This window comes from Amphiura filiformis, chromosome 9, assembly GCF_039555335.1.
Source record: "Amphiura filiformis chromosome 9, Afil_fr2py, whole genome shotgun sequence".
NCBI lineage: Eukaryota > Metazoa > Echinodermata > Ophiuroidea > Amphilepidida > Amphiuridae > Amphiura > Amphiura filiformis.
The window spans coordinates 34,878,651-34,905,340 of record NC_092636.1 but is presented as its reverse complement, the minus strand read 5'-3'; the positions used below and the strand labels follow the sequence as shown (position 1 = coordinate 34,905,340).

The 26,690-nt window shown below is 34.0% G+C and overlaps 1 protein-coding gene across 11 annotated transcripts in view; it reads left to right on the top strand.

Moving 5' to 3' along the window:
• The window catches only part of LOC140160919 (arf-GAP with Rho-GAP domain, ANK repeat and PH domain-containing protein 1-like), a 163,291-nt gene that overhangs the window by 8,538 nt on the left and 128,063 nt on the right, over positions 1-26,690 (top strand). For 10 of the 11 annotated variants that reach the window (XR_011860038.1, XR_011860037.1, XR_011860034.1 and 7 more), the window contains exons 2-6: positions 3,540-3,644; positions 10,677-10,703; positions 10,928-10,987; positions 19,698-19,747; positions 24,275-24,356. Coding sequence is in view for 2 of the 11 variants with exons in the window: in XM_072184264.1 (XP_072040365.1) it covers positions 3,540-3,644; positions 10,677-10,703; positions 10,928-10,987; positions 19,698-19,747; positions 24,275-24,356 (324 nt within the window). In the remaining 9 variants the exon portion in view is untranslated. The remainder of the gene's footprint in view (positions 1-3,539; positions 3,645-10,676; positions 10,704-10,927; positions 10,988-19,697; positions 19,748-24,274; positions 24,357-26,690) is intronic. The other variant, XR_011860033.1, reaches the window with a different exon arrangement.

The following is a 26,690-nucleotide window of genomic DNA, read 5'->3' as shown; positions in this document are numbered from 1 at the left end:
TAATTGCATTGTTCATTGTTTTTGCTGATAATCCCTTTGCAGTACTCATGTTTTTAATAACTGGGAAAAAATGTAACCTTTACAAAAGCCTATCAAGTATGAACATGTTTGGTACTTTAGGCAGAACTGTCTCGATTCTGTCAGTCATTTGACTCCCATTAACCTGATGCGAGATCTGAATAACAGAACATTCAGCCTCAAACTCGACCCTGTTCTAGCCGGATTAACAATTCATTGTACTGCAATAGCATTAAAATAAATACAGAAATCTCATGATCCGTGCAATACACACCAAATTTTTGACATCATTTTGATAAAAATTGAGTGAAATGAACTGGTGTATATTAATTAGGTTTAGAAATTGTTTGTTGGAAATGTTGGTGTGAGAAAATAGAAAAATTGTAGGATTTTTGTCTAGAAATACTTGGTGCAAAGATCGTCAATACAAGGTATGTGTTATGTTCGTACTAAGTTGGATTATGTGTCTTGAATATATAAAGTTATTTAAAGCATAGTGCAGTAAACTAAGTCATATTTTATACATGCTTGTAGACGATGTACATGTAGAAAATGAATATTTCAAATGATACCGGACCTGATGTCATTTTAGTTTTAAATTAACTTTTAGTTTAATAGCAATGTTAAAATTATGAAGTAATGTGATAAATTACTACACTAAAACACTTAAACTTTAGGGACCGTTCACAAACACTTGTAAGGGGGCCTGATGCAAAAAAAAAATTCATCGCTGAAATTTTTTGGGGCCCCCTTTACAGTCCTCAAAAATTTCAGGGCCCCCCTTTTTGACATGAAAATTATGGGTCAACCCCATAGAAAAGCATATAAACTCAATTTTTCCAGGAAAATTTATGGTAATTTTTTTCAGGGCCCCCCTTTAGGAGGGTCAAAAATTTTCAGGCCCCCCTTTTTGCATCAGCCCCCCCCCAACAAGTGTTTGTGAACGGTCCCTTAATTACTACTATACAACACTTGAGCTTGGGAATAGCCAGAAGTCATCTACTATTGGGCAACTCACCCAGAGCTTCTGGCTTAAGCAAATTTTATCCGTCTAATTAATGACATTTATAAAGTAATAAATGTGTGACAATTAAATTTTATAAAATTAAAAGCTCAAAATATTGGCCAATAATGTTTACAACATGTACATGTAGGTTCTAGGCATAGCTTCCTTTAAAGCCAAAATATTTGATTTGATCAAATTTCAATTGTGTTATTCTTTACAAAATATTATGAAATAATATAATAACAACTCACAACTGTTAGGAAGGTTTTTTGGTTATTTGAAGCCAAAATGATGAGTAAAATGAAATAAAACCCACTTACTAAATAGCTGTTCTAAACATAGCACAAGAAATATGTCCCCATATCAACATTTCATCATAACATTGTAAGGTTTCATTTTGTACCAATAAAACTAACTTTGAAATAATTATATGACTGTTTACTAAGTGTTGTATGAAAATGAAAGATTTTCATGACTTCGGGGCTGAATGAGCCTAAATTGAAGGCAAAAACTGCCCTTTTCAAAAGTCACAAAGTAGGCCTATGCTTGTCACAAAAGTTGATTCATGGCTTGTTACTAAAACAGTTAAAATCTTCACCATTTACTGAAATGTGTGTCAATTCTTGATCATTCAGCTGTGCAAATCCCCTTAGTGCAGAATTCAGCACAGTGAGTTATAAGATGGCCAGTCCCATTCCTTGTTCCAATACGCCTTACATTTAACAAGCATAGGCCTACTTTGTGACTTTTGGAAAGGGCAGTTTTTGTCTTCAATTTGGGTTCATTCAGCCATGAAGTCATGGACATCTTTTATTTTCACACAACACTTAGTAAACAACAATCATAATAATTATTTCTAAGGAAGTTTTATTGGTACAAAGTTTTACTTTACGATGTTTTGACGAAATTTTCAGAGGGGGACTTATTTCTTGTGATGTGTTTATGTGGGATTTAATATTAAAAGTAATTCAAAATTGTTATGTTGACCTAAAAACTTACCAAGTTAAATTGGGCTGGTTCTGTTTTTCTGAAAGTTGGGACTTGTGTAAACATTACCAATGACAAAAAAAAATCAGGTTTGAAAAATTAATCAAATTAATTTAAAAAGATTGTACATTATGGCTTTAACTTGTAAGTAATGTTCAGACAGACTGTTGTTATAGCATGCTGTATGTGACTCATTCAGTGCGCATTATCCCTAGACTATGCATAAAACATAAACACATATATGCAGCATAATAGGGGTGTTAATTATTTTAATGAGCCATGCAGGCACTTTTGTGGCATAAATAGTTCTAAGTTTTTAAATTAATTTATCCATTATTTATAACTACTCTCATGATTTCATGCATGCATTTATGAGTAGAAATTTGCTATGAAATTTGTGTTAAGTGACTGTATATGTATGTACAACTGTGTTTTGAAAAGATCACATAAGGAGATGTTTGACATAGTTTTTACAGATCACATAGTTTTTGTTATTTTTTCGTCATACTTTAACATGTTCCTGCAAAAATTAGGTTTTTTTTACAAAAATATGTAAAGAACAAAGAGTTGACCTATATTTTGTAAGTTTTTTACTTCTGTTAAGAGTCTGTTGCTGCAGCTCATGATACATAATTAAATTTGACCAAACCTGATCATATTAAAGTATCGTTGTCCATGACTTTATGTAGCGCCTGACTTGAGATTAAATGTGCAACCAGTAATTGCTAAAACAGAACACCCTAAAAGTAATTCCAGTTTGTCGCATTTTATTCTGCAACGGTAATTAAATAAATATACAATATCATTGTCAGGTAAAACAAAGGAAAAGAAACTCTGGAACAAGCATGAACATAAATTAATATGCTACTGCCTATTCCAGAAAAATACAGCACTATCTTTTTGATTTAAAAAAATTACTCAGTTTTGCCAAATGAATCATACATGTAGCTAAATCCTAATCCTTTACTTTAAACTGGCAATAAAAGTCATATTTTGATATTTTTTGGTCAATTTTTGGAAATAAGGGCCAAAAATGTGTGTTTTGGGGGCACTTTTTTTCGTTTGTGACAAAAAAGCCCAAACACTTACGACAAATACTACTGTAAGTTATGCATTATAATTTATAGAAAACACATTTTCTAATCTTATTTATAATCAATTTATCAAAAATAACATAAAATATTAAAATTATGAGCTAACTCTTAGCCTATACTTAATATTCTGAGAGATTAGACTTGTGCCAAGTATTAGAATATTGTAAGTAAATGTAATTGTAAGAAAACATGCAAAATTGCATGTTTTTGGCCCATTATCCCTTAAATTGTAAAAATATTAAAATTTGGCTTTTACTCCCAGTTAGAACTAACTAAAGGAGCTATGTTTTATTTGGCAAAACTTGATATTTTTTTTTTAATTCCAAAAAATTAGGGAGGGGGAGTTGATGAACAGAGTATGAAGTACCTATTCTGTGTATAGAGAGAATAGCACTTGATATTGACTAATGATTTCAAAACATATTTTATAACAGGGTCTTGGTTCCGCAGAATTCCGTAGTAATTTAGAAGCGCAACTGAAGAGGCGTCCAGGATTGCCGAAGAGGAACAGGGAATCTAAACACAGTAGAAGTATTGATGTAAGTAGAAGCAAAGCAATGGCTGTACATATGTAAGAGGTAGTTCAATCCATGTATTGTATCATGCAGTGTTGTAGTCGAGGACCTCATGTCCGAGGCCAAGGCCAAGGCCAAGGACTTGGTGTCCGAGGCCAAGGCCAAGGCCAAGGACTTGGTGTCCGAGGCCAAGGCCAAGGCCAAGGACATGGTGTCCGAGGCCAAGGACAACCCTCCGAGGCCAAGGACTTTTGTCTCCGAGGCCAAGGCCAAGGACCAAGGACTTTCATAATAATGACCCATACTAAACCACACCCAAACGGGGTCATATTGTCGTCAACATAAGGCAATTTTATATGCACGTTAAATAACATTGCACGGTATGCCTATTATAGAACTTTATAAAATAAACCTGCCTAAAATGGGCTCTTTATCCTAGTTTCAACCAACAAAACCCAAGTATGTTGTATTTTCAAACTTGTTCATTATATCGGTTTGTTTCTTAGTCTTATCTAGCCAAGATGCATCCATATAAGTAGTGAAGATTATAATATAATACACTTACAGGGCTATCAACTCTCACGCATTGGGCGTGAATCTCACGTATTCGGTCACTTTCTCACAGTCTCACGCCAAGGTTGTATAATCTCACGCCCAGGCAGTAAATTTCTCTTTAGGCCTAATAAGCAATGATTTCAACCCCGGGATTTAAAAATGAGGCACCAATTGGCTTCAATTGGACCTTCATTTTCGCACAATTTTTCAACTTCCCTAGGGAGCAACATATCCCCCCTCAGACACCCCCTCCCCGCTTAGTGAATAAACAAGTGGCCATTTTCGCTTCTGCTTTTGACATTTGCCAATTTATATTTAGGCCTATAAGCCTACATGTACAACAATAGGGAAAACTTGTCCACGACAGCGTTCATGAATCATCATTTAGTAAATTTGCAGCTTTTTCAAACTAAAATTTTACACACTTTAATGCCAAAATGGCTTGAATTATGTCTTCATTTTGCAAAATTTTCCAACTTTTAAGACACCCCCATGCATAGTGAATAAACAAGTCACCATTTTTTGCTTCTGCTTTCAACATTTGCCAATGTATGTTTAAAGCCATTTATAGGTCTACAATAATAGGGGAAACTTGTCCATGAAATGCTTCATGGACCGACATTTCACAGATTTATCGCTTTTACAGACTAAAATTTTACACACTAATAGTGCCAAAAATGGGCCACCAAATCGCTTCAAATAGGTCTTCATTTTACAACATTTTCTTATATCTGAGGGGCCAGTCCTCAGACACCCCATGCGTCCCGCAAGCGCGATGCAATGGCTGCATATTTTTTACTGCCCTAGATCCGCCACTGGTGTCTCACGCCAAGCAATTTGATCAAGCAATGTGTTTGATCCGAATAGCTACCATTTTGATGTCAAAAAGCTAGACAGTTATGTGGTATATGTGCGACAAAGCAGCCTAAAATGGGCATCTATCTTAAGATCAAACCCCGCAAAATGTAGGCGATGAGATTAACCAAAATAAATCAAATTAATTTGATCACAGTTAATCGAAACCCGTCCTACAGTTTCTTAAAATATTTAAAGAACCTCTTGTGTCTATTCGATATTCCTATTTTAGGAATCATATTGGCTGAGTGGAATTTTAATATAAAACCACATATTTGGCTTCCATGTGCATGACATAGTGCAAAAAGCAAAGATGATAGTTACAGAGTATCAGGTACAATAAAAAGCTATCCTTGTCATGTTTCTCTAAAAAGTTTTAATTGATAACTAAACAGCAAATTCTGAACTCAATCACTCTTGATACATTCGCCTGCATTTTTTATGATTTTTCCTGTCCTTGTCGTGTCCTTGTTGTCGAGGACCAAGGACTTTGAGGTCCAAGGCCGAGGCCAAGGCCAAGGACTACACGTCCGAGGCCAATGACTACATGTCCGAGGACCAAGGACTTCCAAACCTGTCCTCGAGGAGTCCTCGAGGCCAAGGACAGTACTCGAGGACTACAACACTGGTATCATGTAATGGAATCAAATGAAATTAGGCAGACATTAGTTTTGAGATATTGCTGAGGAAATCAACCAAAAGATAAAGAAGCCTATGAATGAGAGAAGGCCTGTATGCAGGATTTTTTTAGGGGTGTGGATTTTGGAAAAGTGGACCTTTTTTCCAAGGGGGGGGGGGAAATTTTGTGAAAAGTGGACCTTTTTCCCAAACTAAGGATTTTTTTTACCAAAAGCCATAAAAAATCATATTTGTTATTCTTGCTATGCTCGCAAATTGGAATTTTTGGGACTTTTTCATACTTTTGCAAATTGGGAGCGCCCCCCATTTTGCACATGCCAAATTTTTGGGATCCCAATTTGCACACCTTAAATGGTCTAGATATATATTGCGAGCACAGCAAGCAGGAAAATTTACATATTTAAGCATTTCCATACTGTTTTCCTAAGCCTTTTTTCTAAGCCTAAGCGTTTTTGTTTAAAAAGTTTGTGTAATTAATTTAAATTTTGTGTAATTTTGACAGATTTTCTTGAAATATCCATTGGAGCCATATGTGTCATATGCTTTTAATTTTGGAAACAGGGGAAAAATGAAAAATAATTACCGTACTGACGCCGAGTATAGTCCCACCTTCGAGTAAAGTCCCACCCCAAACTTTCGGAAAATTTCAGAAATTAAAAAAAAAAAAAAAAAATAATAATTTTTTTTAAATTTCTTTTAAGTTATTTATTTTTTTTCGGCTTTGAGTGTCCCAGGACCTAGACCTAAATGCTAGGATCATTCATGGTTGACCTAAAAAAAAAAAAAAAAAAAAATTCAAGATGTTTTGTTATTTTTAATATGAAAATTGATAATTTGTATTCATGTCATACTCTATTAATGATTTCAAAATGCATTCAAATTCAATGCATTTTGAAATCATTAATAGAGTATGACATGAATACAAATTATCAATTTTCATATTAAAATAACAAAACATCTTGAATTTTTTTTTTTTTTTTTTTTTTAGGTCAACCATGAATGATCCTAGCATTTAGGTCTAGGTCCAGGGACACTCAAAAATCAAAAAATAAAAAATAAAAAAAAAAATTTATTTTATTTTATTTTTTTTTGTTGAAATTGAGTATAGTCCCACCCCCAATTTTGAAAAATGTTCACCCAAAAACGGGGTGGGACTATACTCGCGTCAGTACGGTATATTTAAACCTTATTTCATTAGTGTGTGGTTGTTGAAAACTGTTGCACCAAATCATGTAGAAAGTGAACTTGTGGTATAAATATTTTAGCTTAGCAGCCAATTAAATTGAAAATAATAACAATAAAAATGAATAACTAAATTAATGTATGAATAATTAACTGAATAAACAACAAAGGAACAAAAAAGATTAATTAATGAATTTACACCACATTAATCAGTCTAATGATATAAATAAATAAAAAAATTTAAATATATAAAATATATACAGAAATCCACGTAAACCATCCATGTAAAAATATATGCGATTTACATAGGAGATATTTGCACTATCCTAAATGATTTTTTTTTAACAAAAAAATAAATTGGCTGATGAAGTAGAACATGATACATGTACGTGATGAAATTGAAATTGAAAATTATTTGAATGGAAAAAAATACAAAAATGGGTGGGAAAATATGATTGTATTAAATGTGGCTGTGAAGACTGGCACTAATTACAGGTTTTACAAAATAACATCATTTACTGTGTCTATTTTTAAATTTTTAATGATGTTGCACATGTCAGCAGTTACCAACAGAAGTTTTGCAATGTGACTGGCATTTTTACCGCTGTATTTCACTACAATAACAGAATAATTATAGTTTCTTTAGGGATTGTTCACAAACACTTGTTAGGGGAGGCCTGATGGCCCGAAAATTTTTGTGATGAAATTTTTTTGCATCAGGCCCCCAACAAGTGTTTGTGAACGGTCCCTTAGGCTATTCCAGTTGAAATCCATACACCCCTATGGAAGACATGACCTTAATTTCCCACACATGGAGTGTGAATTTCAAATGCTGTTACCTGAATGGGTGACCCATTTGAAATCTAAACCCCCTGTGTGGGAGACTAAGGACATGTCTTCTATAGGGGATGGGTTTTAATTGGAATAGCCCATTTTATTTAAACCCCTTGTCTTTTGTAATATTTTTTACTTGTATTCTGAAATTAATCCACTTTTATCAATTGAATCTATGATTTGAAATGACCTGGTATTTTGAAAAAAGACATGCAGTTCACAAATACAAGATAATTGTTTCATATATGTCAGAACATTAGCATGGCTCATTGCCCAAATCACCTTGTATAATGACAAGATCTCCTGTAGATAACAGCTGCTGTGATCATCTATTTTGATGTTAAGGGGGTACTACACCCTTGCCCAATTTTGTGCCTATTTTTGCATTTTTCTCAAAAATTATAGCACATTGGGGACAAGTAAGATATGTATATTATAGGGGCAAGGACTACAACTACTGGACTGGAAATTTTATTTCAGCACAGACAACAGTTGTGGAGTTACAGTCAAAAATGAGGGAAAACCAATATCTGATCAATAAATCAATAACTACTTGCTTTGAGTTGCTGAATTTTCAGTACAGTAGTTGTAGTTCTTGCCCCTATGATATACATATCTTACTTGCCACCAATGTGCTATAATTTTTTAGAAAAATGCAAAAATAGGCACAAAATTGGGCAGGGGTGTAGTACCCCCTTAAGTGCAGGGAACAACAAAACATTTTAAAAATGGAAATGGTAAATATAATGATTGATGAATTAATGTACTTTTGCAAATGTACCGCATGAATTGGCACAAACGATGAAGCAAATGGTTTTGAATTATTTGTTAAGCCTTTTGATCATCAATTAATAATTGCAATAAGGAATGTGTGAAATATTACAGTGCTAAAAAAGTAGACTGCAATTAACGTAATAGGATGCTAAAATGACCCCTTTTTCTCGGCCAATTTTGGTATATTAATGGGTTATTTTATCAAAATATTCCTAATTTTTTTCTTGAAAAATATGCTAATTTTGCTTTACTGCAGCCAAAAGTATTGAAATTTGCCTAAATATTGGTAATTTGCATTCAGTTTGACTGAAAAAGTCTTCTGGTATAGCAATGGGTAAATATTTATTGAAAAATTGGTGTATGGATGGTCCACTTGCCACTTCTCAGCAACATATCCCTGTACCCAAATTCACAATGGAGTTACCTCCCCCATGTAAAATGATACTTATGAAATTATTTTTATTTGTTTCAACATAAACTTAGATTTCATGTACTCACAAATTATGTAAATCTATCCCTGATATATGAATCACTAAAAAATGAGGGGAAATGTATAAGTATGGCGGAAAATTACACAATGGTGCATTTTACTGGTATCTATCATCATCATAATGAATGGTGGTCGTTTACGAAGAAAAAGTTTAATAAACATAAACTGAACTAAATACTTTGCTTTCTATCAGTTCAGTTTTCATATTTATAAATATTACTAAACCAAAGCAAAAATAAATGGGTATGGTATCATCAATGGGTCAATGACCTAAAAGGTAACTTGATATCTTCGGAATGTGACACACATTGAAAATTCAAGGTATGAAATTAATTCCAGAGAATTTCCAGCTTATGTAAATTTCCACTTGAACACTTTAAAAAGTGAATTCTCTTGCACTAATAAAGTAGCTTAATTAGCATTTGGGTGACAGGTTTAATCCCCAGAATGAACAGGTTATACTTATATTTGCAACATACCTGAACTGTGACATAGGGGTTGATGCATGATCAGTATCTGATTTCTAGTAGACAGGGCATTGATAGCAACCAGGACTTTAGGGTTGATTCACAATTCCATTAATTGATAGAAATTTAAATAATACGAAACAAAAAACCAAAAGACCCAACACTATATTTGCCATGAGCTAAGCTGGCTTAATATTACTTGCAATCTTGTGTGCATGAGATATGTTGTGTGACTTAATTGACATATGTCTCATGTAATGTTGGTCTTATTCTAAGAATCAAGACTTGTTTTTCCATATGCTCATGGAAATAAAATTACTGGTAGAGAATCATTTATGAAAAATGTTTACAAATTTTAGTTTAGTTTCACCTCATGTGGATGTAAAATAGGGTTATTGTTCATTTTCATAATTTTTTTCTCCAGGTTTGCTATTACAAATAATGGTAAAAAATTGTATTTATTTTATTTTATTTTTGTTGATAATGCCAATGTTTTTCCATGTTACATTTTCAATTTACAAAATGTAGCTAAATAATATCAAAACAAGAAAAAAGATCACTCATTTTTGCACTAGGCTTTTGTTTCTTTTTAATCACACTAATACCGTAAATTCCAGTGTATTAACTGGATTCCTTGCCCCTATGATATACCAGTGTGTTATTATCTTTTGAGAAAAATGCACAAGTAGTCACAAATTTATCAAGGGGTGTAGTACCACCTTAATGAATACAAAACCGTCACAATGTTCAACACATAACATCATACGTTCACTTAGGCCAAATTCCTTCTTTTTTTTAAAAATCCATTCGAGGGCAAGCAAACTTTTTTTTGCCTTATTATTAAATACACCCAATTATATCTTGTAGCAAACCACCTGTCTGCCACCGTAGGTAAAGTCATTCAAGTTTGAGCACTATAAATCCAGCACAAGTATTGCACTCGGATTAAGAGTCAGGAACGTTTCAATTGAGTATTATGTAATCAAGACTAATTACGGAAATTTAAAACAATTAATAGATTAACACACTTAATAGGTTGGACATAATATGTATCAATTTACAAACAATTACAACTTAATGGTAGTAAAACAGTATAATCCATGTCCATGAGTGACTAAACGTAGCAATTAAGAAAACTTGTGTTATTAGAGACTTGAGCAAATTGGATGTGAGAAGAATTGGGAGTTTAATATAATTTAAGGGGAAAATGTTATCAAATATATACCATCCTGAATTGACAGACGGATTATTATATTTCAGGATATTGAGGACACAACAAGCCAACAGGTACGGTATATTCCATCCGCTTCTTACCATTGCACCAGTATGTAATAAAAACGAAGGTAAAAAAAAAAAAAAAAGGGAAAAAATGGTGAAATGGTAAAGTAACACTGTTTAGGAGAGCCTATAGCTTTTAACAATAGCTTAGTATCGACATAATTTTCAAGGTTAATTTAAACTAAGTACTTGATTAAAATGTTGTGCTTCTATTTCTTGATTTACATTTACAGGAGCAGACTAGAAAACGTCTTGACGCCACCTTGAGTAGGATACATCAAGCTTTTACACATGTAAGTATACCAATTGACCTTTTCGGTAAATCCCATAAGCCTTTGCGAGTACACCTGAAAACTTGGTCATTTTACGTCACGCTGATCTGCGCTGATGCTCACATCGTTTATCGAACATCGTTACTGTGCATTGCAAGACGGCGTGACATAAAATGACGAGTTCTCAGGTGTACTTGCAAAGGCTTATGGGATTTACCGAAAAGGTCAATTACCAGATAAGCAGGGTTTTATTACCAAAGATGGATGGCAGTGACAGGTTTGGTTTGGGGAGGGGGGATAAGCTACACATATTTTGGTTAGTGGTGTATCAATACATACTTGATGTGTCGATAAATCAGAAGAAAATACTTCCGACGTATCAACAATTATCGACAGTCAACAACTATTTTGAGATGCACTAATGGCACAGTTAGGATTCATACCTGTACACTGGCTATAATCGCTTGCTCTGGGAGAATTGCCTTAGTTTCATTAATATGCGAATCTAATGACTAAAATCACAAGCTTAAGTTAATAGCTCACATGTATTTAAAATAAGAAAGCACTCATCTTCTATAATACTTCACAAAAGTTTACGTACTACTGATAGTGATTCACAGGAATTTGCAAGATACACGTCTGCATCAGTGTTACTAAAAATAGGTTGCCAACCCTGCGGTTTTAGGTTGCCAAGCTTGTAGCCTATTAGGTCTGGTGTCGTTCATTGTCGATATGCAATTGCATGTTGATATGTTGCCGCAAGAAGGGCATCAACACTTCTGACAACCGATAACGGCACAAATTTGTTTAAACTAAAATTGCCCCGCATATTGCTTATTGAGAGTAGTGAAATTGTACTGAGATTTTGATGCCTCTAATGTATGAGCCCAACAGGGGAAAGCATTAGACGCATCAACATCTCAGTAGTGCATTATTTTGTACAACTTTTGAGCAATAAGTGATATGATTTTATTAACCTATTTCACACAATCCTGTGATTTTTGCTATTTTTATAATAAAAATTGTCACTAAAATGTTGGAAAATGCAAGCAAATATAACTGCATCAACCCGCAAGAAAATTGAACAGATCCTAAAACACTGCGCGTACTATACGGAGTGCACGCCCGTGCAATTATACAATATTTATGCACACCTTGTATTTTACTAATGTTTGCTCTCTCACTATCTAGGAGTGTGTGAAAATATTATCAAGTATTAAAGTGATATTTGAGGTAAAATTCAGAGCAAAACTGTACCAAAATATACTTTTAAAAAAATTGGGGGCTAAATCTGTGAGAGGGCAAATTCTATTACAAAATGGGGACAAGTACCAGGGGGGTCTTTTTCATGTTGAGAATCACATTTTCTTAAAGGCCAATACACAAAAAAGTTGGAAATGTAACATGTTTATGTCTATTTAATTGACGCGATTCCAAATACAGCGCGCCACCTACGATCACGCCTGGCTGATCAACTTCGCGCAGAGCATCATGGGTAAAAGTCGACATCCATGACGCGTCGACGATGAACCATCGACCCTGGAAGGGGGAAACGCAACGAGTGTTGCTATCGATTACTCAAATTTGTTTATTTACGTTGCTGATGATCAGCTGTTAATTCAACCCTCCGACGATTTTTTTTCCAATTCTGCCTCCTTTTTAAAGTTAATTTCGACAGTCATGGTTTAGGCCTACCGGTATAGGCCTACCTCTGTGAATGTTCAGAGTGTTAGGCCTATTCCCACACAAGATAATGGGCATCAATTAAACCCTTATTTTCAAACTTTTCCGAACTTTCTGAGGTGTTGGGAAAATACTTTAGGCTCTCGTTTACAAGAAAAGAAAACACTTTCAGGTCGTTAAGCTTTGTTGTAAGCATGGTAAGAAGGCCAATAATAGACTTGATTAAAAAATATGATTGGGGATAGGCCCTAGGCCTACTTTAGACCCTCATGCATATCCTTAAAAAAAACCAATTTTTAAACCTTGTTTATTTTAAGTAAAGTAGGCCTAATATTAGGCATATCACCTCAAAAATAATCGCAGCAGAAACACGTTATTTAATGTTCCTACATTATTGAGCTTTATTAAAGCATCAAAAATCAAAAAACAGAATTGAAATCGGTCAATGCATTGTGATGTAGTGTCAATTTAAAGATGCTCGTAGATGGAATGAAATCCTGCCACAAATGGCTGTAATGACAAAATTGGCACATTTCGAGATTTTGAAGGTATATTTGGACGCTTGCTTGAAAAAGCAGCGTTAATTGAAATATCACATGTTAAATGCCTATCTTTCCTGACTTCGTTACAGAAAACAAAATTTAAAAATCTATCATTGAATAATCATAATAAATTAAGACAGGGTTCGAGGTTTGAGTCAGGTTTCACTGCCAAATGTGTGAAAAAAATATTTAGGTGTGAAGAATACTTCTAAAAATGAGCATATATAGTATTTCTAAGGTAAAAATGTCTGAATTTTCAATTTTCCTAACTTAGAATACTGTATCTTAAGTCGTTTTTGGGTTAAACATGGATTTATGGCCATTTTTACTGAAAATGACCAGTTTTAGGTGAAAAAAATTTCACCATTAATTTTAATCCCTCATATTTTCTACTATATAGATAAATGTTGTCTTTCTCTGTTATTTTGTATTACCTGATGGTTTATTTGTTCAAATAAAACTGTTTTTAATTGATTTCATTGCTTACTTTGTATACCATACCCGGATAAAGTTGAACTTGAAAGTGAAAAAACGAAGCCCAAAAAAGGTCATTTTCGAGAGATTTGTATCTTAGTTTCACCATAAAATTTGATCTAAAGGGGCTAGAGACCTCATTAACCCCTCATTTTAATGATATTTCAATTTGCCACACACTGATAATAATTTTAACTTCCTTCAAAAAGAAAATTTGAAGAAAATTGCAAAAATGTTACCCCTAAGCGTGAAAAAAAGATGGCAAATTGTAAAAAAAATTATTTCGGAAAAACTTATGGAGGTACAGCTCTGAAAAGTTGATCGATTGTGCACTCTACCAATCTCCACAATCGATTAGATTTGTGGAAGGATGCCATGTACACTTTTTTCAAAATAATTTTTTTTACGACTCAGATTTTGCCCCATTTTGAGGTTCACGCCATTTTTCTGATGTATCAACCCCTTAAACCCAAAGGTCACACCCATAAAAGTTATTCCAGGAAGAACAGTCAATGCCTTTCATGTTGTGCCCTCAAATATGTAATTATAAAGGGATGATCTGATGATAATAATGACCACCGATGATGAAGAATCTTTCACACCGGGAGATGTAGTATGGGCAAAGCATGGTTGCTTCTGGTATCCAGCTAAAGTCATTTCCCCAACTGATGTACCTGAACATCTGAGAAGTTCTATCCTGAGAAAACTGAAACAAGTATTAGTCAAGTGGTATGGTGAAGAGAACTTTAGTTCTGTACCAGCTCATCACATCAACCACTTATCAGAAAATAAAGTTGATGCAGCCCGTGCCGCTAGATCACACAATATTCAGTTGCGCTATCAACAAGCCATTTCTGATGTCAGGGGTGAATAAAGTGCTATATGCTTCAGTATAAACATTTTAAGATTGTGTAAAGGTAATCAGTTATACATTAACACTTTAAGAACATAATTTCTTTATGAGTTTAGACATCAATAGATTTATTGTCTTGACACCAAACCTGACCGCTATATGTTTACTAAATATATAGGAATACAGGGGCCTCAGTACCAACATCATTTCATTTTCATACATGAGAACAGTGTTTAAGCAGTCTTTATAGTTTGTTTTACATATTTATAGATTCAAAACAACTTTAACTGAAGTAATAATGCTCTGTAACTTTTTAAAAATACAGTTGTGTTCCAAGTAGACTCCCAGGATTGGTTAACATTTTCATATCATTCTTCGTAAAAACAACATGCGCTTAGAATTTGTTACATATCTTTAAAATGGTGATACCCTGTGTATTAAAAACTTCAGAAATGAACTCAGCACAAAATTCTAGTCCAGAAAACATGTATAATGTTATGATAACATGAACTTCATTTTTCCCCCATTTTGGCAGTAAAACCTGACTCAAACCTCGAACCCTGTCTTAACCAAATATACTATTTTAGCAATTTCGGCCAATCTGCAGACGAATTAAATCTCAAAAAATGACTAAGTTCAGCTAATTAATATGCAAAATTGATGCCAATAGAAAACCGTACATGATATAAAGGTGCGGTTTTTTTTGCACACATATGTATACAACGTTCTTTCAATTGATAACAAAAAATACACAAAAAGTAATTAATTATGCAAATTAGGTAATTACAGCTAATTATGTATTTATGCTATTATTATGCAAATTAGGCATGAGTAATTTTAGGTTTTTTTCAATATTAATGAACGTCTGTTCATTCATCATAATTTTTTTTAAGTATGATCCTGTTATGAGGTTGAATAAATAAACTGCAGTTAATTATTTAAAAACAATACAAAAAAAATAAAAGTTTGACATTTTGACGGTGTCTAGAATATAATTTTCATTTTTACTGTAAACATGGTATGTGTCACCATTACTCAAAGCCAAGTCCGAAAATTAAAAATTAAAATTCAGTTGCAATGAGACTTTAAATTAACATTTTGTCATCTGGATTAACACGGGAGAACAATCGGTAAAGTGAACAGCAATTTTACTGTACCGCGTATACAAAAATAGTATGGCCTTGGACACACACAATGGCTTAGAGCTATTGTGGTTTGGAAAATTACTCCCTAAAAAAACATTGATTAATGTTTTGCTTCAACTGGTTTTAGGGAAGTGTTTCATTTGTTGTCGACGGAATTAATTTACATGCTAAGAAAGATTAGTATTTCAGCTAAATGGTGGTAGTTCCTTTACTTCAATAGGCCTATATTTACTGATTTATGAGCGATCTTCAAAAATCCATAAAACAGGCAGTAGCTCTTAAACAAAACAATTTTAATTTTGGAGGACCCGATGTTAGCCTCGGAAAGGCTTCACACATCATATATTAAAAATTTAAACAATTTGGATAAATGGAACATATGAAGAAATTCATTTATCGACATGGATGTTTCCTAAAATTGGCCAAATTTGAAGCGCGCCCTTTTCAATTCACTGTTATGCTTGCATGCACAGTGTAGCAGAATTATTGTGCAGCCACTGTGACATACCTACTAATATTCTCAATATTTAGAATAACGAAATATTCAATACATATTTTAACAGCATGGACAGCGTAAAGTATATATTTTTTTAATGTTTTTTTTTCTGCCTCCATTTTAAAGTTAATTTTGATAGTCATGGTTTAGGCCTACATCTGTGAATGTTCAGAGTGTTAGGCCTATTCCCACACAAAATAATGGGCATCAATTAAACCCTTATTTCAAACTTTTCCGAACCCGATCCGAGGCGATTGGGAAAATACTTTAGGCTCTCGTTTACAAGAAAAGAAAACACTGAAAAATCAGTGATTGGGGATAGGCCCCTAGGCCTACTTAGACCCTCATGAATATATCCTTAAAAAACCAATTTTTAAACCTTGTTTGTTTTAAGTAAAGGAGGCCTAATTCTCAATTTTTAGAATAACGAAATATTCAATACCGGTACATATTTTAACAGCATGGACAGCGTAAAGCATTTTTTTTAATACGATTAAAACGTTTTCGAATTTCAAATGTACTCTATTCCTATTCAACCATCGACGGTTAAAACTCGATGTCAAAAATGTTGATGTCTCTGATCGACCATCTAGGCCTATAAACCCGATGTCAAAATGTCAATTTTCGAGTTTGGGTAGGCCTATAATAGAAAATGCTTTTGATGCAAGACAATTTCAAACAGGAAATTTAATCTAAGTCTTTTTTATTTCTTGTTTGGATAACTTTTCCCATAATTATACCATGCGTGATACATGATTAAGACAAAAGCTTTTGGTTTTCATAAATGTTTTGAGCGCTTGTCTTATTTTTTTATTTTTATCATTTTTTCCTAACCTAGGCCTATAGATGTTTTACATTTATAACCTTTTTACAAACTTGAATAGATATGAATTAATTGTTTTAAAGCATTTTGAAGACGTTTTGAAACGCTCTTTGTAGCATGATGTAGGCCTACTGTATGATCACGAAAGGTGGTAAATTTAGAAGCCATTTCCTTCTATAGCCTATAGCCATAAACAAAACACTTTGGCCCCAATGTATAATGTCGGGAGAAAATATATCAGATATACTTGCACTAAACAAATAAACCTGTTAATTTTTAAAATAAACTCTTGTGGTGCAATTCTGTCAACAAAATTACATAGGCTTATGAACCGGGGGCTGCATGGGCTCAGCCCCCTCAATAAATTTGGTGCGGGGGCTCGAATAGGCCTACCCTTCTGTATGAATAGGCATGTTTTCATTTTCATTTAGGCCTATAATGGCCTCCAAACTATTGTTAAGTTATCTTGTTTTGTCCCTTATTGTACAGTATATTCTTCACCGTAAATTGGTGTGTGTGTGTGTGGGGGGGGGTGTGTCCCGGTTCGCCCCTTCAGTCTCAAATGAAGCAGGCCTAAACAATGCGTTCACCCCTCCAATAAAGTCCATCCCCAGATTTGACCTCTTTACTCTGTAGGTTGAGTCCATGATCCATGGGCCTGATCCATTATTTAATATGCAAGAAATGTCGACCCTCCAAATTTAAACCTTTCCAATTTGGCCAAAGTCCACAATGCCGTAAAGGTTGGGCTACACTACAGTTCAGTTCTTTTCACAGTGTTGACTTATAATTTCATGAGAAAGAAAAATAAAATGGGAAAGATTTTAATCTTTCCCATTTTCTTTTTTTTTTTAAAAAACATGTATAGGCCTAGGCGTTTAAAATTGCCCAATTGAATATTTAGTCGAAACAGTTTTTGATTTTTCAATGTTGTGCCGACCGATATTATATGACTAAAAGAAACTCATTCCAACCAACGTGTGCTATTTTAATTGGGAGTAGGCCTAGGCCTACATTAAGAGTAAATTTCCTTGGGTTATGAAAAGGGGCAATATGAAATAAAGATGGTATGACATGCAAGAAAGCGGAAGTAAAAATAAAATATGAAAAAGAAACATGAATTAATATTAAAATCGGGCATGACAATTGTCAAATTTAAACCTTAATTGTGACACGATCTGGTTCATGGGGGGGGGGGGGGGGCAAAGAGGCATTTTGAAAATTGTGTTACTGTGAAAACACCAAAGGTCTAGCATACTTGGTTCTAAAGTTATGGAGTTTTTCATGCATATTTTCTTGATGGGCCTATGCCAGTAAAATAATGATCTTTTAAATTCTTGTAGGCCTACTCTTTTGCATGCAGTTTGAAACTTTCTTCATCTTTATTATAATGCTAGAACTCTATGAGGTATTGTTGAACTTATGCATTAAAGTCTAAAATTGAAATATTAACAAAAAATAAATGTTATTTTTAGGGCCTATCTGTAGGCTATGCCTACAAAGTGTTTTTATTGTGATCGTAATTTTTTAATGTTTGATAGTAATACAATTAAAAATACAAATTTAGGCTAAAAATATAATAAGGACAAATCAAACAATTACAATAATAACAAAAACGGCAAACCAATGTGATGCATGTTTATAGTAATGAGACATTAAGAATCTTTTAAAAATTTACTTGAATTTCTTTGCGGTAGGCCTATCCCGCGCGGCGGGCCGCTATAAGCGCCTTCGTGCAAAAAAACCCATTTTTAGAAAATGTAGGCCGATTATAAAAATGCAACACCTATAGTATGGATGTTGGTGTTATATTATTATCGTATTGAACAAACAATAAATTCAGAAAGAATTAAAACAATTTATTCTAATAACCAAAATAAAACCTATGCGTTTTCCATTAAAAAAAAGGACAGGCCTAGGCCTACTTCGCATTGACTAGGCTCACAGTATCGGGCTGAAAAGCATCGCATAAAGTTTAAAAACAAAAAGGGCGGTTTTAGAAAATGTATAACAAAAAAGGAAACAGCTAGTATCAACGTCAAGTTTATGGGATTTAGAAAAGGACATCTGTGAATATCAAACTGCAATATTTCACTTCAACACAGAAAATCTCAAAAAATTTCAAAAGTACTATAAAACATTGTGTTTTTAGAGTAATAATCACAATGGTCAGCTATGGTTGATGAAAAACTGTCGACCCCAAGCCAATTTTCACTGCCGTCGTTGGTGGCGCGCTGTATTTGGAATCGCGAGAATTCATTAGCATTTTTCACGAGGACAGATTAGTGACATTCACCATCAAGACAGATTTTATTGTAGCACATCCCTTATGCAAATTGATTAAGATGACTTTCATGTGCAGGTGATATTTACATTTTATCCAGAATAAACCCTACTGCATGCTGGGATATCATCTGAGATTGAGATTTCTTACTATGTAGTACATGTGGTGTTACAACTTAACCAAACTCATGGCATATGTGAATAGAAATTAGGGTGACACACAAAAGGAAGTTCTTATTACTTTTGATGACCTGAAATAAGTTTAAAATTACTGAATAACGTACATTCTAACGTAATATAGTATCTCCAGATTTACAAAATGTCATCAAAGTTTTGTCACATGTAGTGTAGTTTATGTATTTGCATGTACAATGGTGGAATTCATAAACAATTCATTATGATTAATATTTGCTTAATTTCTCTTTATTTCAGGATGATATGCAAGTAATAGAAAAGAGTGGCTTCTTATGGAAACAAGGAGGGTGAGTACTATAGTATTGAAATAGTAATAAGTTTTTATCAATATTCAATTCCTCTTTTGTTTATGACCACTTGCTGGGTGCCTTATCATGGGAACCAATCAGCTATAACATGATAACATTGTTGATAATCATGTTGATGATAATCTTGTTGATGATAATAATGTTGATGATAATAATGTTGTTTTACCCAATGACGTACCATTGTGTACTCATGTAAATGAAGATGAAAGTAATAATTATGTTGTTTTATCAAATGTTGTTTCATCAAATAATGATACTTATGTTAATGACAATATGCATGATAGTTGTAATATAAATGACATTACCGCTGCAGATGAGACTTCTGATTATGTGCAACTTCAAAATGGCAAAGTACCTAATTTTAAGACCAAAGGTATTAAATTTGCCCATCTTAACATAATAAGCCTTGTTGGTAAAATTGATGAGTTTAAATATATGTGTGGTGATGCGTTTGACATCATTTGTGTGAATGAAACACTTTGTGATCACACAGTGTGTGATAACGAGGTTAATTTTGATGGTTTTAATATACTCAGGAAAGATCGTAATAGGGGTGGCGGTGGTGTGGCAATTTTAGTTAATAGTATGTTCGATTTTAAGAGAAGGGATGATCTATGTGATGATTCTCTTGAATGTATTTGGGTCGAAATTTCACCACCTCATACTAACACACTTCTTGTATGTGCTGCATATAATCCTGATGGAAATGATAATGATTTTCAAATATATTGTGTACAATGTTGTCAAAAGCTGCAAATGAAGTTAAAGAGTTAATTTTACTTGGCGACTTTAACTGTGATTTTTCTCCTCACGTCCAACTGTAAGCAAGTTAGAGATTTAAAATTTGTGTGTGATTTGTATCAGTTGCAGCAATTAATAAACCTTCCAACTCGTGTGACATCTCACAGCAAGACGATTATTGATTTGTTTTTTACATCAAAGGTTGAGCTTTTTAGTGAAAGTGGTGTGATTCAAACTTCAATCAGTGATCACTATCTAATTTATGCTATAAGAAAAACCAAGCCAATTAAGGGTCAACATAAAACCATTGATTATCGCTGTTTTAAACGTTTTAATGATCAAAGTTTCATTAATGATCTCTCTGAACAACCATGGAGTGACATTGAACAAATTGACAATGTTGATGATGCGGTAAGCATGTGGAATTCAATGTTATTTGATGTTGTTAACTTTCATTTACCTAAAAAGACCAAGCGTGTTAAATCAACTCCATCGCCTTGGTTAGGTAGGGAAATTAAGCAGTGTATGCATCATAGGGATAGCCTCCATCGTATTGCAACTCGTTCTAATAGTGTAAGTGATTGGAAAGCCTATAAACTTGTTCGTAATCAAGTTACTAGTATGATAAGATCTGCAAAATGTAATTATTATAAGGGCCTAATAGATGAGAGTTGTAATGATTCTGGTAAGCTATGGCAAACACTTAAAAGGTTATTCCATCCAAAGTTTCCCCAACTCCATCATCTGTTGGGTTTGGAGATAATGTAGTTACATCTGACATTGATATATCAAATGTGTTCAACAGCCATTTTGCTAGTGTTGCAACTAATTTACTTAATGAAAGTGATGAAAGAATTAATGATGTAAACAATGTTAATAATATTGCTGATGTTAATGTGTTACCTACATGCGAAGATCTTCAAGTTAAACCTGTTCTTAATATGCCATGTATTTCATATGATTTTGTTGACAGAGAAATTCGCTCCATGAGCAATAAAAAGGCTACAGGTCTAGATGATGTCAGTTGTAAGATACTAAAACTGGCTCGCCCAGTCATTGTAAAAAGTTTAGTTTATATTATGAATCTCTCTTTGTCAAAGGGTATTTTTCCTACTTTGTGGAAAGAAGCCAAAGTAATCCCTTTGCATAAAGGAGGTGATCTTGATAACACCAATAATTACAGGCCTATTTCCATCCTGCCTGTAATAAGTAAGATCATTGAAAGGGCTATGCATAACCATGTTTACTCTTTTTAAATCGAAATGGTATTTTGAATGTTCATCAATCAGGCTTTCGTCCTGGTCATTCTACCGAAACTGCTCTTGTTGATATGGTTGACGATTGGCTTGCGGGCATCAACAATGGTAAAATGACCGGTGTTGCCTTTATCGACCTTAGAAAAGCGTTCGACACCGTAAATCATGATATTTTGCTAAGAAAGCTCCACGATATTGGAGCATCTGAAGATACAGTTAAATGGTTTGCTTCATATTTGTCATGTAGAAAGCAAAGAGTTACTTTTAAGGGTATTGTTTCTGATTCACTTGAAATGAAAGTTGGTGTTCCCCAAGGCAGTATATTGGGCCCATTATTATTTCTCATTTTTATCAATGATATGCCAAATGTAGTATCACATGGGAAAATATCCATGTACGCAGATGATACCACGCTGTCTGTAAATGGTACTGATACTGATATTATTTCTAAAAAGCTCACTGAAGATCTTTCTGCAATTAAGGCATGGTTAAATGTTAACAAGTTGTTTCTTAATGCTGAAAAGACAAACGTTATGCTCATTGGTAGTGAGCCTAAGTTACGTAATGACAAATGTTCTGCTTTTTCAGTTACCATTGATGATCGTCAACTTGAAAGAGTTCATAGTGCCAAATGTCTTGGTGTAAAGATAGATTCTAAATTACTCTGGCACAATCATGTTAACTCTGTTATACAGAAGCTTTTTTGTAAAATAGGACTCTTAAGACGTCTTAAAACATATCTTGAAGTACGCACTCTTAATGTTTTATACAAAGCTCTTATTCAACCGCAGTTCGACTATTGTAGTGTAGTGTGGTTTGGTCGCTTCAATGAAGATATGCGTAAATTAAGTGTGTTACAGAAGCGATGTGCAAGAATCATATTACGTGCCAATTACCTTACGTCTTCTGATATAATGTTTCCTATATTAGGATGGGAATCACTTCCAAATCGTGCAATGTATTTCAAATCTTTGTTAATGTTTAAATGTCTAAACGATATGGCTCCACAGTACCTAATCAACAGGTTTTCTTATATACACGAAAAGCATAATGTTAACACCAGACAAGCTACGACAAATGTATTGGCTCTTCCGCCTTGCATGAATGGTTATGATACTGAATATTTTAAATCATCTTTTTCATACAGTGGGGTTGAAGTTTGGAACAAGCTGAGTAATGAATTAAGAAGCTCAACAAATATGCAGACTTTCAAGCAAAGATTCAAGTCCTAAAATTTTGTGCATATACTTGTAAATGATGTGTTTTTATTTACTTTGAAAATTGTATGTATTTTTATATTTTAAATTTGTCTAAGAGTTGTATATACTATATAAATTGTATGTTGAAAATTGTTGCTTTTAAATTATTGTATATATGTGTAGCAGGGCCCCATGTTAGACCAGCTATTTGGCTGAATTGGGCTACCCTGGATAAATATGATTAAAATAAATAAATAAATGATGCCAGTATCATGCGTTCTCACATTCTATCTCCGACTTCCACTTTCTCTATTTAAAAAAAGCAAATCTCTTGCCACTGCACCTATTAGGGATAGGCTGCCAAGGTTGTGATTGCGATTTTAATCTGATATAACGCATTACGGAATAAATCGCATTGTGTTATCTGTATTATAGAAACACTGAATGCGACCTTATATCCAGTAGACAATGGCACAGCTTAAATGATTCCGTAACGGAGTGAGTGATCAGTTCCCACGATTACCTACTCCCCTAGTACTGCTGCTATTGGTGTGGTACAGAGTAGGATTGGGAAATGAATGTCCTTTGGGAGGAATGTGTAGCTATTGGTGTTGAGAGCCACACATTAACCCCTGACTAAACTTAAAAGCAAGATTCCTTTCAGGAATAGTCCTCACACAGTACACTGGCGATGTCAAACGTGTGCCATCTATCCTCATTCAGGATAATATGTGATTGAAGCTTATATAGTACACACATTGTTGACAAGAAATATTGCGTGTATCCAGGGCTTGAAAAAAAATTTATTTCCCGGGAAGCACGCTAAATTTCCCACAATTTATAGCATATTTTTATATACAAAAAAGACACAATTTCCCTCCAAATACCAGAATTTCCTTCCAAGCACCAAAAATTCCTGGGAACTTCCAAAATTCCCCACTTTTTCGAACCATGCGTGTATCGTAAACCATCCCAGCACTATATGGATATTTACAATAAAAAGTATAGGCCAGCATGATGTACATCAAGCATAAGCGCCAATCCGGCTTGAAAATGTGGGAGGGACAATCGGCTGAAATTGTTGAAAAGTGGCTGAAAAGAACAAAAAGTGGGTTGTTTTGCCGAAAAGGTGGTGGTGGGGGGGACACATTCCCTTTGTCTCCCCCACGGATTGACACCCATGACATTGTGAAATTTTAAGATGATTGTTAACTTGCAACAATGTAACTGTTACTGCTCCTCATAATAACATTAAACAGATTGACATTTCTGTTATTAAAATTTGCATTTTGTTTCATTTTATTACGCAGAGCTCAAGGCAACAGAGGTTTTCGCAAGCGCTGGGTGGTATTCAAAAATAACGAATTGAGATATTATGAAAACGACAAGACGGTAAGTACCTGATTTGTATAGTTACACCCAACGACGACAAGTAGAATTATAAATAGACTATGAAAAGTCAATTGTACATTCAGTCATTTTCATGACACTTTGAATCAGGGTACTTGTGTACCCATCAACAATAAATGTTATGCAAATTTAGGACCTATTTTGCAGGGCGCAGCTAGAGTTTGTTGGGCCCAGGCAAGGATAGGAAATGCAACAACATGCAACAATTTGCTAAAATATTACAAAGTTGTTGAATCAATGTGAATTTCAGCCTTAAATGGTGTCTCATAATGACTTCTTGAGTTTTTGTAGAAATTGAAGCAAAGACACAAAAATGTAAGACTTCACCATTTGGAAGAGGTGCGGAATCAATTGATTTATGCATGGCTGTACAATGTACATAAATCAGTTGATTCGGCACCTCTACCAACGCAGCACCCCAGGGCACTTTCCCCCAGCTACATCCCTGCTAGTTTGCATAATGTGGACATAATTATATAATAAATTTGTACTTAGTACAATTATATAACTTGTGATTGGCAGAACTGTCCAGATTGCACAACGTCTGGTGAACAATAATAACTGCCTTATATGTACATTGAATCATTGCTACAACCTAATTCTAGAGTGATCACAAAACCCCAAGTCCGATGGGTATGCCTAGAAACCAGGCCTAGAAACCTTCAAGGTGAATAGCTCAAATATGCCCAAAATAGGCTGATTTTGCATGATTGACACAATCCCAGGAGGGGTAACTGAACCCCCCAAAACCGCTCTCGGTCACACTGCTGACCACAGTGTAATCTCAGATTTATTGAAGGTAAACCATTGGCCTATTATAGTCTTGTCTTGTCTTGTCTTGAGTTGAGAGGAACGCCATATTGGATTGCGCAGTGGAAGATTTGAATCGTGCATGCTAGCCTAATCCCAGGGGACATATGCACACACGCAGAAGGGAGATTTGTCCGTACGCTGGGGACGCAACTGTGTAAACGCACCAATTCGAATCTGTCACTGTAAAGTTCAGTGAATTATTGACCTCATGATGTCACATGTTTACACTCAAGATGTTCTGTTTTTTCATAAGAATATTCATGTCTATGGCAGACCACATAAAATTTTTCCGAAGCCCAACTTGCAACCTTTTATTTTAATTTTGAGATATTACATATATAGCTTGTACCACATGTAAGCAAGTTTGATAACATGTTTGGTATTATTGGCTTTGAAACCAAAATGTGATGCAAAAATTCAACTTCCTCAATGTAAATTATGGAGTCTTTTGCCTAGCAGATTTTATCTCAGAACAACAGAGAGCTTGTTCCCAAACATTCCCAAACACGTCTTATTTTGACTCAAATTTGCTGTTAATAAGTTGCTCATCTCTGTAGTACGCTCACAATAGTGTTCCGTCAGTGCTCTGCAGGGATTTACATTGTATAACCAAAATACATCATTTACTTCCTTGTAATGTATACTCCCAACTTCCTTTTTTGGACACTATTTATAACTAGGGTATTGTTACAGTCAGGTATGAGAATTTTCAGTTTAAAAACTGAATTCAGTTTTTTTTATAGTCAAAATTTCCGCAACTTTATTTAATTTCAGCCTGTTTTTGGTACTTTTTGCCCAATTTCACGCGCATTTTCAGTTTTTTCAGTTTTTTTTTTAGGAAAGTGCAGTCTCATGCCTGTACAGTATGATATCCCAGCACCAATCATAACACAATGGTATGCTTATCAATAACGATCATGTTGAAATGAATACATATGATGTACATGATATTAATATATTAACAATTTTAAATTGCTTATTTCGGTGCCATTAAATTTTCACAGTGTAACAATTTCAAACATTTTTGCTGTTTTAAAATCCACTAATGTCAAGTTATATAACTAATAAATATTTTGTGCCGGTTTTTAATATTGAATATGCTTAAAAGAGCGCAAAAATTGTGAAAATTCAATAAGTATGAAAATTTTGCCTTTTAAAGTATGGCAGGTGAACCAGAAAATGTTGAGCTGATTATAGCTGATTGAACAAATAGTGAGGTCAAAAATATATGATTCCAAATTTGAATATAAACAAATATAAATCATAGGACAGTCCTCCTTATTGAATTGTAGAAACTATTGATGTAAATAAAAAAAGATAGCGAAAAAATAAATAAAATAACATTTACTAAATGCGAATTCTGTACATGGTAGACTAAGCAGCAATAACTTCATGTACAGAGTGTCTCTGAAAGAACTAATTTTTTAGTTTTTTCATTTCTGAACAAACAAGATTAACTTTCAAGAATTGTCTGCTTCAGTTGTAAAATATAAGACTTTTTGG